Consider the following 12609-nt stretch of genomic DNA (forward strand, 5'->3'; position numbering starts at 1 on the left):
AGGACTGTTGTCGGGATCACACACCTGTGTACCAGGGCTTTCAACAACTAAGATGCCAACTTTCCCCCAATGGGCACAGACACTACTATAAAAAAAGGTAGTCCCCTGTGCAAGCACCAGTTGTTTTTGACTCTGGGGTGACGTCGCTTTCACAACATTTTTACGGCAGACTTTTTACAGAGTGGTTTGCCATTGCCTTCCCCAGTCATCTACACTATTATAGGACTCAAAAACATTAGCTGTACCATCTTGGATTTATCCACTTGCTTATCCACCAATGCGCATAAAATAATAAATGGTCACAAGCCTGATATTCAGAAATCCATGGGAAAATATTTCAGTCTCTCTGGGCACTCTATGGCTCAGGGACTAATGTTGTGCCTGAGACAAGAATCTAAAACAGTGCCCCCTTATACTTTCATAGTAGTTATTTTGGCAAAAAGGCAAATGCATAAATAACAAGAGTAATAATAATAATAATAATACCCTTATTTTAGTCATGATTTACTTTTTCTGCTCCCCTCAACTTAGTGCATCTGAGGCAGGCACCTCCCTAGTCTTGCCCTTGTTACAGTTTCTGACTATGCCTGCCTGACAATCCTTCATCAGAAGACTTTCGAAGGAAGATTCCAGTGTGAAATAAATGAACTGGGATTAAGAGATTTCAAGTGCAATTACTCTAGCAAAACTCATGACAGGCATTTCTGGAAAAAGAGGTGCAGCAACTCTCAAGAGGGAAATGAAGGAGAAACACACAGGTGCCCCTCATTAACTTTTAAACTTTTTTTGAGGGGTGGGTGGGTGGGATTTTGTTTTCATGAAGAGGTTCCAGGACTCTGTTTAGCCACATTCCCTCAGAAAAAACCCCCTGGCCACGTCTAAGAACCTTGCTTAGGAGGTAAATCGCTTTCAGCTCAGCAACACTAATTTTGGAGTAAGCATACAGAAGAGCTGAGTGCAAAACTTGAAACTCCATTAAGTAGAAGAATCTGACAACTCAGCAATAGCGAGAGGCTGCTGTACAGAAACACATCCCTGTTCGCGTCCCGTCTCGCGCCCCCCCTCCCCCCCGCGTGTGTGGCCTCCAATTGGTGGCGCTGCACTCCAGGATTTGCCGCCGAGGCTGGGTTCCCTCCTTTGCGCCGAAAGAGGAGCTCCCCAACCCATAGCGGCGAGCAACCATCGACCGGGCCTTGGGCTAAGGCAGGGAGCGACCGGCAGGGAGCGCTGCGTGACAGGTCCAGGCCGGGTGGCGCGGAGCAGCAGGGATGCAGTGCAAGGGAGGGTGAGTGGAGGAGCTGATGCTGCAAAGCCTCCCGACTCCCAGCGGGGACCATGAGGAGCTCAGAGCGGAAAGAAGAGAGTGGCGAGGCAGCGCTTAGCTTCGCCCGGCCCCGGTGAAGCCACCGCGCTTGACTATGGCAGGGGGGAGGAGAGGGCTGGTGGCTCCCCAGAATACCTTCCTGGAGAACATTGTACGGAGATCCAACGGTAAGAAGGCAGCGTGAGGGCAGGCGGGCAGGCAGCCTGGCTGAGGGGACGATGCTCTCCCAATGCGGGACTCCGCGCTTGGGCGGGAGGCGAGGTTGGCCGGGGCTTGCTGCTCGGCTGTGGCTGAATGAGCGGCACCACGGTCGGGCTCAGGTGATGCCCGGAGTCAGGCGTCGCCTCAAAGTCCTGCAGAACAAAGTGGCCGAGATGTCTCCAAGACTGGGAGAGGGAGGCGGGAAACTCCCCGGAGCTCTTGGGGCCCCCGAAGCGGGCGGGCGGGCGCTGCAGGTGCATCCAGGGTCGGATGTGCTTTTCGGGATGGGGGGAGAGGGTGGAGGGGATAAGGATCACGGCTAAGCCGGAGCTGTTGGGACTGGAAGGTGTGCGCCTGCAGACTCGGTGCCCAGAACAGGATGGGGGACTTTATAGTTCCGTACCTTGGTGAGACCCTCTCCCTTTTCGGGCTTTCCCAGTTCCTCCACCCCTTTCTCAGGGGCTGCCCCCTCCCTTCCCACTGAGCTTTTGGTGCTATGCAGACTTGGGAGTCTCTCTTTGCAGAGGCAGTGGTGAGATCCTCCGCTAGAAAGACTCTCAGATCTAAATGGGCTTTCTTCCAGGTTTCATAGCCCTGTAGATTGAAGCCAACCAAACTGGGATAACCTGCCCAGAATAACAGCCACACAGGCTATTGTTTTAAAGTGCTGAGGGATTAAAAAGCTGTCCTTTATTTATGTGCATGTCAGATATATATTGAGACCTGCGTGTGGTTTTTGGGGTTTATAATTAAAAAAAATAGCAGTGATACTTCTGCAATGCAATCTAGGGCAGAAAAAGAGGATGTTTAGCCTGGGATACTCTTGAAAGCGAATACTGACATTGTATAGTCACAATTGACTAATCTCAATCTGCGGCTCTCTTCCTGCTTTATTCCTTCAAGTAAGCCTCAATTATGCAAGAAGAATCTTGCAAATATCACAGTCCAGTTTACAGAATCCAGTTGTTATCAGAAATCAAGTTTTTGCTCTAGGGAAATGATATTTTATAGAAGTGAAGCTTATTCAGGCACTGCATTGAATGATCAGAAATGTTTGTTCCTGGTTGATAGGCTACTGGCATGAGAGTCAGAACACTTCTTGTTAAAAATGTTAAAATTGCATGCTCCTTTGGTGGATAAGGTGCACTCTTAAACAGTCTGCACTGTCTCTTGAAAAATAAAATGGAAAGATGAGGAAGGCTGGAGTGACAAAAAGGATTTTGGACCTGTGGTTTCTTCCCTCCTCCCTGATTTTTTAGGCAAACATGATTATCCACAAACCATTTGGGACAGGACTAGGGCTCAGTAGTAGAGCACTTTGCTTTGCATACTGAAGATCCCAGGTTCTGTCCCCCAGCATCTCCGGTTAAAAGTTGCATGTAGTGGGTGTTAACCTGTGTCTGAGACCCCAGAGAGCCACTGCCAGTCTGAGTAGACAATGCTGACCAATGTTCTGATTCTGTTTAAAGTAGCTTTATGTGTTGCCTGCATATACTAGCTTAACTACACTGACATCAATTGGGCAGAGCCAAATTGCAACCTGATTCTAGGTAACTAAACCCAATTTCAGTATGACTATTTCAGCATGAAATTGGGCTGTTCATTGTGAGTGTACAGTTCTAAAAACCTTGTGATGACCTGACCCAAAGGAGAAAAGGGATCCTATACCTTGTGATGAAATTCCAGCATGTTCCACTTCTTTCATCCAGGCAGGACAATGAGCTGCCTAATGATCTTTTATACAAGAGGGCATTGGCTCAGTAAGGACGATGTTACATGGCATTTGTTGCAGTGCCATCCTAAGGAGAGTTACATCCTTCTAAAACCGTGGAACTAGAAGGGGATGACACTGCTTAGGACGGTGCTGTCAAGCAGCTCCTTTGAGCTGCTGCTCTTTATTGTTTTGGCAGCAGCTGACTAACATGGATACTCCTCTGGGACAATGAGCAAAGTTCCAACAGGCTTCCTCTTTTACCTTGAGCCATGAAGAAAGGCTATTTTCAGTGTTGTTTGCAGGATTATGACCTAGTTCCTTCCTTTCTTCATTTCACTTTGATTAATTACCACTACTTGAATGAATAAGGACTACTGGCGCAAGTATTGATGAGAGATATATAGGGCTGTGATCCAAACTGAGAAGGCACACTGCCTCTGAATTTGCTGGAAAAAGTTCAACTACATAATGATAAAGAGTGAAAGACAAATATATACAGCTTTAATAACATCCAGAAATGGTCTAAATTAAAAAAGGAGTTATTTTATGGAGGTAATAGTCTTTGATTTTTCTCCATGAAAAATGTTATCATGGATGTTACCCGTCATCTGTGCATATTGCTTTGAAATTGAAGGTGGTCTCCTTTAACTCCAGCCCAATTTATCTTCCCAAATGAAAGGATTTACTTAGGAGAAGAGGAAAGGCACCATTTGTCATTCACTTAGGAATGGCCAGTGGTTTTCCTTCTTAAAATTATTTCATTGCCATTATGTACCATTCCATCAGCACCATTTCCCCCTAACTTCCTTCTGCATGTCTTCAATTGATGAATAATATTGTCTTTAAAATGCCATTTTCTTAAAAGAAATTGGCAAAGCAATTGGTGTTCCTTGATTCCCCCCTCCCTAATAAAAGGCCTGATGCAAAACTGATTCCCATTACAGAAATTTTTCAGTGGGTGTCACAGAAGTTCCTGTACAGATCTTAACATATGACTTCACATTTGGTTACTGGATTGAACAGCCAAAATAAGAAAAGGTGGCTATGAAGTAGGGAGGAATATTGATAGAAGGCTGCAGCAAGTACTCCAGAGCAAACTATTATTGTCCTGGTGGATTTGCAATCAACCCCCAACTTTGGCTGTTTCCTGGTAGCTTCTTATCACTATGGATTATCTCTAGCTGTTGCTTACAGGTAGGCTTATAATTATTTGAAGAGAAATTCAGTGGCAACATTTTGGTATAGCAGCCAAATGGGGGGGGGGGTGCATTTTGACACTTGAGCTTTTGGCCCATTTTTGCCCTTACCTTACTTAAATGACTTCCATTCATCCTTGTGGCCCTTTATGCCTAGAACACATAGGTGCTGTTGTCATCTCTCTTCTTTCATATCTTTCCTCAAAACCTAACTTTTCCACAGAGCTTTTAGCTTCTATACCTTCTGTGCTGAAGTAAGAAGTTTTGGAAGCTGTTCCAATGCAGGGCATGATTTGCTCCAAGTACTGGACCAAGGCACTGTTTGGGATCCCATTCATCATAATATCACATTCTTGGCTGTTCAATTAACTATTATCAAGATGACCTGAGGTAGCCTCCTACTGAAACAGTCAATCAGTTCACATAGGCTGGTGCCTTTCATACTCTGACTGGCAGCATCTTTCCACAGTCTTGAGCACTGGTCTTTCTGAACTCTGTTCTTGATATCCTTTAACTAGAGATTCTAAGACTTGAATTGGGGGGGGGGTGGCTTTACAATGAAATCACATGCTCTGTAACCCCTCTATTATCCTGGGCAAGTAGGATAGGACTAATTTGCCCATTTGGGAAGATGCAATTTGAACACCCACTGCTGTGCATCATTCTCTCCCATTGGGCATCCCCCAAAACACATCTATGTAACTTCTCTCCCTTGCTGCCCTTCTCTCGCATCACCCAGAATACAGCCTATCTAGAGCAAATCTGAGGAAGCAAATCCCCAGGTGCTTAGAGTGGTTGGTATTTTTTCTAGCTAAAGCATTTAGTGGGGTTGAGAAGAGGGGATGAAATATGGCCCAAAGGGAGAAGAGTCATGGCTGGAGTCATGGCTTTTACTCATCAAAGGCTCCTTAGTAAGCTTGAGAGTCATGGAGTAAAAGGACAGGTCCTCTTGTGGATCAAAAACTGGCTAATTAATAGGAAGCTGAGAGTGAGTATAAATGGGCAGTCTTTGCAGTGGAGGACAGTAAGCAGTAGGGTGCCACAGGGCTCAGTACTGGGTCCAATGCTCTTTAACTTGTTCATAAATGATTTGGAGTTGGGAGTAAGCAGTGAAGTAGCCAAGTTTGCAGATGACACTAAATTGTTCAGGGTGGTGAGAACCAGAGAGGATTGTGAGGCACTCCAAAGGGATCTGTTGAGGCTGGGTGAGTGGGCATCAACGTAGCAGATGAGGTTCAATGTGGCCAAGTGCAAAGTAATGCACATTGGGGCCAAGAATCCCAGCTACAAATACAAATTGATGGGGTGTGAACTGGCAGAGACTGACCAAGAGAGAGATCTTGGGGTTGTGGTAGATAACTCACTGAAAATGTCAAGACAGTGTGCAATTGCAATAAAAAGGGCCAACGCCATGCTGGGAATTATTAGGAAGGGAACTGAAAACAAATCAGCCAGTATCATAATGCCCCTGTATAAATCGATGGTGCGGTCTCATTTGGAATACTGTGTACAATTCTGGTCACCGCACCTCAAAAAGGATATTCTAGCATTGGAAAAAGTCCAGAAAAGGGCAACTAGAATGATTAAAGGGTTGGAACACTTTTCCTATGAAGAAAGGTTGAAATGCTTGGGGCTCTTTAGCTTGGAGAAATGTCGACTGCGGGGTAACATGATAGAGGTTTACAAGATTATGCATGGGATGGAGAAAGTAGAGAAAGAAGTACTTCTCTCCCTTTCTCACAATGCAAGAACTCATGGGCATTCGATGAAATTGCTGAGCAGTCGGGTTAAAACGGATAAAAGGAAGTACTTCTTCACCCAAAGGGTGATTAACATGTGGAATTCACTGCCACAGGAGGTGGCAGCGGCTACAAGCATAGCCAGCTTCAAGAGGGGGTTAGATAAAAATATGGAGCAGAGGTCCATCAGTGGCTATTAGCTACAGTGTGTATATATATATGTGTATATATATATATATATATATAATTTTTTTTGGCCACTGTGTGACACAGAGTGTTGGACTGGATGGGCCATTGGCCTGATCCAACATGGCTTCTCTTATGTTATGTTCTTATGGAGCACAGTCAAGGGGATCAAGTAGATCCAGGCAGACGTTTGATCCCATAAAGCCATATTAAGACTTCAGTCATGATTAAGGATGGTAATTTTAGTCTTTAAAAAGGTAATTATATTATATTATTATTATTATTATTAGGGGTAACCAAAGCGCAGTTTATTTCTTTTCAGGATTAGGTCTCATTATTTGAATATGTAATAATAATTCCTTTGAATGCATGTGTTGAAGCATTATGCTAGAGGCCATTTTCTTGACTTTGGCTAAGAGTTCATTCTAGAGGATTTGGGTGGTAAAAGAATGCTCAGCAAGGCACTGTAGTACAGAGGTACTTTAATTGCAAAACATAAAACAAACAGCAATGTAAACATTCTCAGGTCCCTTCAGTTGCTGGGGGCAGAGTCTGGATCCAGTACCTGCACTTGACATCCCCTTATTAGGAAGGGAATTTATTATGCAGCTACTTGGATACCTTAAGCTCAGATAAGGTTGCCTGACAATACCATTCCCTATACTTTCTTGAGGATTTCTTCTGCAATTTATTAATTTATTTCTCAAATTTATATCCCGCTCTCCCCGCCAAAGCAGGCTCAGGGCAGCTAACAACATTCAACTAAAACAATAAATCAGTAAGCAACGATTTAAAATTTTTAGCAATAATTAGTACCGATTAAGTAATTTTAAAACAATTTAAAATGATTTAAAACAGTTTTGGTGCTAGCGTTGATTCCATTAAATTCAGCAGTGTTGGGCATCATACTGTAATTCAACTAAAGGCAATTCCAAATAGAGCTGTTTTACAGGCCTTGTGAAACTGAGCAAGGTCCCGCAAGGCCCTTACTTCTTCTGGAAGTTGGTTCCACCAGTGGGGGAGGGGGCGCAATTGAGAAGGCTCTTTCTCTGGCAGCCTTCAGTCTTGCCTCCCTCGGCCCGAAGATTGACAATAAGTTCTGTGATCCAGATCTAAGTACCCTCTGGGGAACATGTGGGGAAAGACGGTCCCTAAGGTAGACAGGTCCTGGGTCATATAGGGCTTTAAAGGTGATAACCAGCACCTTGTAGAGAATCTGGAATACTATTGGCAGCCAGTGCAGTTCCCGCAGCTTTGGCTGTATGTGCTCCTGTATAGAGAGACCCAATAACAGCCTGGCTGCTGCATTCTGCACCAACTGCAGTTTCCGGATACGAGAAAAGGGCAGCCCCATGTAGAGGGCATTACAGTAGTTTAGTATGGAGGTGATCGTTGCATGGATCACAGTTGCTAGGCCGCTGCGCTCAAGGAAGGGGACCAACTGCCGTACCCGCCTAAGGTGGAAGAAGGCGGATTTCGCAGTGGCTGCTATCTGGGCCTCAATTGCCAATGTGGGCTCCAGCAGCACCCCCAAGCTTCTAACTATGGGCACCGATATCAGTGGTGCCCCATCAAAAGCTGGTAGAGGGATTTCCCTTCCCAGACCACCATGACTCAGGCAAAGGACCTCTGTCTTCATCGGATTCAGCTTCAGATGACTCAGCCTAAGCCACCCTGCCACAGCTTTCAGCACCAGGACTAAATTTTCTGGGGCAGAGGCCGACTGGCCATCCATCAGTAGATAGAGCTGGGTGTCATCAATGTACTGATGGCAACCCAGCCCAAATCTCCGGACAATCTGGGCAAGGGGGCGCATATAGATATTAAATAACATTGGGGAGAGCACCACCCCCTGAGGCACCCCACAATTAAGCAGATGTCTCTGGGACAATTGTCCCCCCGATCACCACCCTTTGTCCCCAACCGAGGAGAAAAGAGGAGAGCCACTGCAGGGCCAACCCCTGAATCCCTGCGTTGGCAAGGCAGTGGACCAGCAACTGATGGTCGACCGTGTCGAACGCCGCCAACAGGTCCAACATCAGCACTGCCGACCCACCTCGATCCAGATGCTGCTGAAGATCATCTACCAGGGCGACCAGCCCTTGTCTCCGTCCCATGACCTGGGCAAAAGCCGAACTGGTGTGGATCTAGGATGGAAGCGTCCTCCAGAAAGCTCTGTAACTGGAGTGCTACTGCCCTTTCATTGATTTTACCCAGAAAGGGTAAATTCGAGACTGGCCGATAGTGTGCCAATTCGGCCGGGTCTAATGTTTTTTTCAAGAGGTGGTGGACTACTGCCTTGGAAAAAGCCCCTCAGAGAGGGATCTATTTACAATATCCCATATAAGATATCGAAGCTTTAATCAGCCAGGATGATGCCAATGGTAAAAACAGGAGTAAGCAGTGAGGTGGCTAAATTTGCAGATGACACTAAGTTGTTCAGGGTGGTAAGAACTGGGGAGAATCTGTTGAGGCTAGGTGAGTGGGTGTCAATGCGGCAAATGGTTCAGTGTGGGTAAGTGCAAAATAATGTACATTGGAGCCAAAAAAATCATAACAATACATAGATCCAAATAGGCAGCCATGTTGGTCTGCAGTAGTAGAACAAAATAGGAGTCAATTGCATCTTTAAGACCAACTTAGTTTTATTCAGAATGTAAGCTTTTGTGTGCATGCACACTTCTTCAGATGAGGAATGAGGTACAGTAAGCAGAGCCACATATAGCTGGTGGGGTTTGGAATGCCAAGTGGTACAAAGTTAAAAACCAATAGCAGAATAGTAAAATTAACAAATTCAGAAAACCTTTGATCTGGGTTACATTAACGTGGAAAAGCATAAAACAGTAACATGTCAGAATGTGAGAATGCCTGTTAATTATTCTATTGCTAATAAACCTGGGTCAAAAAGAAGGCATTTCTTTCCCAGAAGTTTTTCCTGTCCAACTAATTTACCTTTTAACATGTAACATAAATATATACATCATTCTAGTTTGCCATTAGGAAAAAATACAGTGGAAGATGGGTTTAGTATATGTAATGAGATAAACAGCCAATATCCCTTGTTTGAGTATGTCGATACAAAAAGCATTATTCTGATACACTATCCTAAAAGAGAAATACATTGGAATACTGTGGATATATCACCATACTTGATGAAAGTGGGTTTAGCAATTCCCCTCTCCATTCTGTTCTTGAAGTTCTGAGAGTGGGTTTAGCATCTGTAATGAGATAAAAAACCAATATCTTTGTTCAGTCCTGGGGAGGTGTTTGATCCAAGTTTCATAATAATTTGTAATTCAGCACTTTCTCTCTCCATTCTGTTCTTGAAGTTCCTTTGCAGTAAAACAGCTACTTTGAGGTCACCCATTCAAATACTTCCAAAGCATTCAATGGGTGGCCTCAAAGTAACTGCACACAGAAGCTTACGTTCTGAATAAAACTAAGTTGGTCTTACAGGTGCAATTGACTCCTATTTTGTTCTATAACAATACATATTCATTGATGGGGTCCAAATTGGTGGTAACTGACCAAGAGAGAGATCTTGGAGTCATGGTAGATGTGATGTGATAGGTTTATTTACAGTCAATGACCATCAGGGCTTTTTTTTTGTAGTAGTAAAAACTCCTTTGTATATTAGACCACACACCCCAATGTAGCCAACCCTCCAAAAGCTTACGGCGCTCTTATTCCAGGACCGACTGTAAGCTCTTGGAGAACTGGCTACATCAGGGTTGTGTGGCCTAGTATGCAAAGGAGTTCCTGCTACTGTAAAAGCCCTGATGACCATTAACAACCATTTTACATATAGTTACAGAAATCCCAAATAAAATGAAAACGCCATTAAATTCCAACATGTAGGATATAAATAATAGTATAAAGAATAATAACTTCTAAAATATACATTAAAAACATTAAAATCATTCTAAATGGAGAAAAGAGGTAGCTTGGAGAAACAATGAAGGGGGTGACATGATAAAAGTTTACAAAATTATGTGTGTGGTAGAGAAATAAATACTTTTCGCCCTTTCTCATAACACAAGAGCTCATGGGCACTTAATGAAATTAATGAGTAATAGGCTAAGAATAGATAAAAAGAGGTACTTCTTCACTGTAGGAGTAATTAACATGTGGAATTCACTGCCACTAGAAGCGGTGGTGACTACAAGCATAGACAGCTTCAAGAGGGGATTGGATAGACATATGGAGCAGAGGTTCATCAGTGGCTATTAACCACAAGGTATAGATTTCTATGTCTAGACAGTGATGCTCTGTATTCTTGGTGCTTGAGGAGCAACAATGGGAGGGCATCTGGAGTTCTGGCCCCACTGGTGGAGCTCCTGATAGTACCTGGGTTTCGACCACTTTGTGACACAGAGTGTGGAACTGGATGGGCCATTGGCCTGATCCAACATGACCTCTTATGTTCTTCAAACTGATTCACAGTTTTTACAATATGAAAGATAATACAAGCAGGCAAGAGATTGCTTGGAGTCCTTTCATAATTTAACAGAATGCAATAATTTTGGGGAGGTTTTTTGTTTGCTTGTTTGTTTAATGTCAGGGCTCCTTTAGGAGTTTGTTTTCTGCTGTGGCATCAACAGTTTGACTATTCATTTCTTTATTCAATTTATACCCCGCCCTCCTCACTGAGGCAGGCTCAGGTTAGTTAGACCATAGAGTTCTCCCACCAATCTTTTCTCCACTATAATATCCATTGTCTATGCTTAATAGCTATTGCCACTCAAATATATATAGCTTCAGATTTCCCTTCACAGCATGGCTGCCACAACATCCATTATGGATGCTTTTGGATGAGTGGCAGGACCCTTGTGAATCCCATACTAAGAGCTGCTACAGAAAATAACAACACTTTCAGGTAGGTCAATATTATTGCCTTAAATTAGAGACCTGTTTGAAAGAATAGTGGGTTCTGTAAGGCCAGATAGTGATCTCATTGCTAAGGTACAACTTAAAGCAGGGACTTCTGGTTCACAACTCTAAATCTTGGGTTGGATCCAACCAGCTTTTCTTATACTAGAAAAATGAAGATTCCTCTTTCATCATGCAAAAAAGACTATGCTGACAATCATGAGACCTGCATATACTAGCTGGAGGGGGGGGCGGGAATTGGGTGTGACTGAGGGAAAGCTGGCTGGATCCAACTTAGCCTTTTTCTCTAATAAACCAAAGTATAATTATTCACAGCTCCCCCCCCCCCCAAATTGTTACCTTCTGCCCTTCCACTACACATCTTTTAAAAGCAAGAGGATAATAATTCCCACCAATGTCTTTAAAAAAGACATTTTTAATTGTACGCATGTAAGAGAATCAGGATGTTTTTTCCTTAGTGAGAATAGACAGACCCTTGCAGTCACCAAACAGGTTGCAATCACCAAATATAGGGTATAACATACTATTGAGTCACAAAACAAACACATTAAATAAGTTGAGAAAATGTGAATTATCCAATGAATGGAGATTTTAAAGTCACGGAAGGTCTGATGGTAAGGAACTAGCAACTGTAGAAAGGAATTATTCTGTTCATCTCATTTAAAACTAAGGTTGCCATGAATTTTGCAATGTACCTCTTTGGCAATCAAACATGCCCTATTTGGCCCTCATGATTATACTTTGAGCAGTTCAAGGATATGTTCAGATTGCACTGAGCAACTTAAAACAGCTGCCAAACAAGTCTGCAGTTGACTGCTTGTCAGAAGTCAACTCTCAGCTGATCAGGGATCAGTTGGATGTCAGGTTCCAGTGAAGCTGGAAATTGGAAGTGATGCTTTTGACCACCCTATCACAAAAAGGAAAGGAGAAAAGGATTGCTTCTTTTCATCAGTTGGCCTTTGATGGCTGCAAATAGTCTGTTAATGCAAACAAATGTAAAGAGACTGTGAACAGCTGAACTGCCCATCAATTAATTGGGTGCCTGATCATCACTGGCAGGCAGGAGGTAAGTCAAACTGGCATGTGTTCCAGCACCCTACTTAAAACAGTGTGTATAGTATCACACTGTTTAGTGCTACTGACATATTTGACAAAAAGGAAAAAAGGACAATAGAAAGGCCATTTCCCTCCCTTTGTGCCTCAAATGCCTTCATGGAAGAATAAATTTAAAAGGTGTGGTTTTTCTTCACCATGACAGCACTGTGCTATGGAAAAGCTGCATCTAAGAATATGCTGCCTGCCTTGCGGACATAGAACACAAATTAAAATGTATGTTTACAATATTTCAAGAGTCTGAAT

General features: G+C 43.6%; 1 protein-coding gene across 1 annotated transcript in view; it reads left to right on the top strand.

Annotated features, from left to right (window-relative positions):
• The first annotated feature begins 1224 nt into the window (after window positions 1–1224).
• Window positions 1225–12609, top strand: part of KCNH1 (potassium voltage-gated channel subfamily H member 1) — a 396454-nt gene continuing 385069 nt past the window's right edge. Inside the window, exon 1 of the mRNA XM_060247256.1 lies at window positions 1225–1491. Within this exon, the coding sequence (XP_060103239.1) occupies window positions 1419–1491 (73 nt within the window). The 5' untranslated portion in view covers window positions 1225–1418. The remainder of the gene's footprint in view (window positions 1492–12609) is intronic.

This window comes from Heteronotia binoei, chromosome 1, assembly GCF_032191835.1.
Source record: "Heteronotia binoei isolate CCM8104 ecotype False Entrance Well chromosome 1, APGP_CSIRO_Hbin_v1, whole genome shotgun sequence".
In the NCBI taxonomy this organism is placed as follows: domain Eukaryota; kingdom Metazoa; phylum Chordata; class Lepidosauria; order Squamata; family Gekkonidae; genus Heteronotia; species Heteronotia binoei.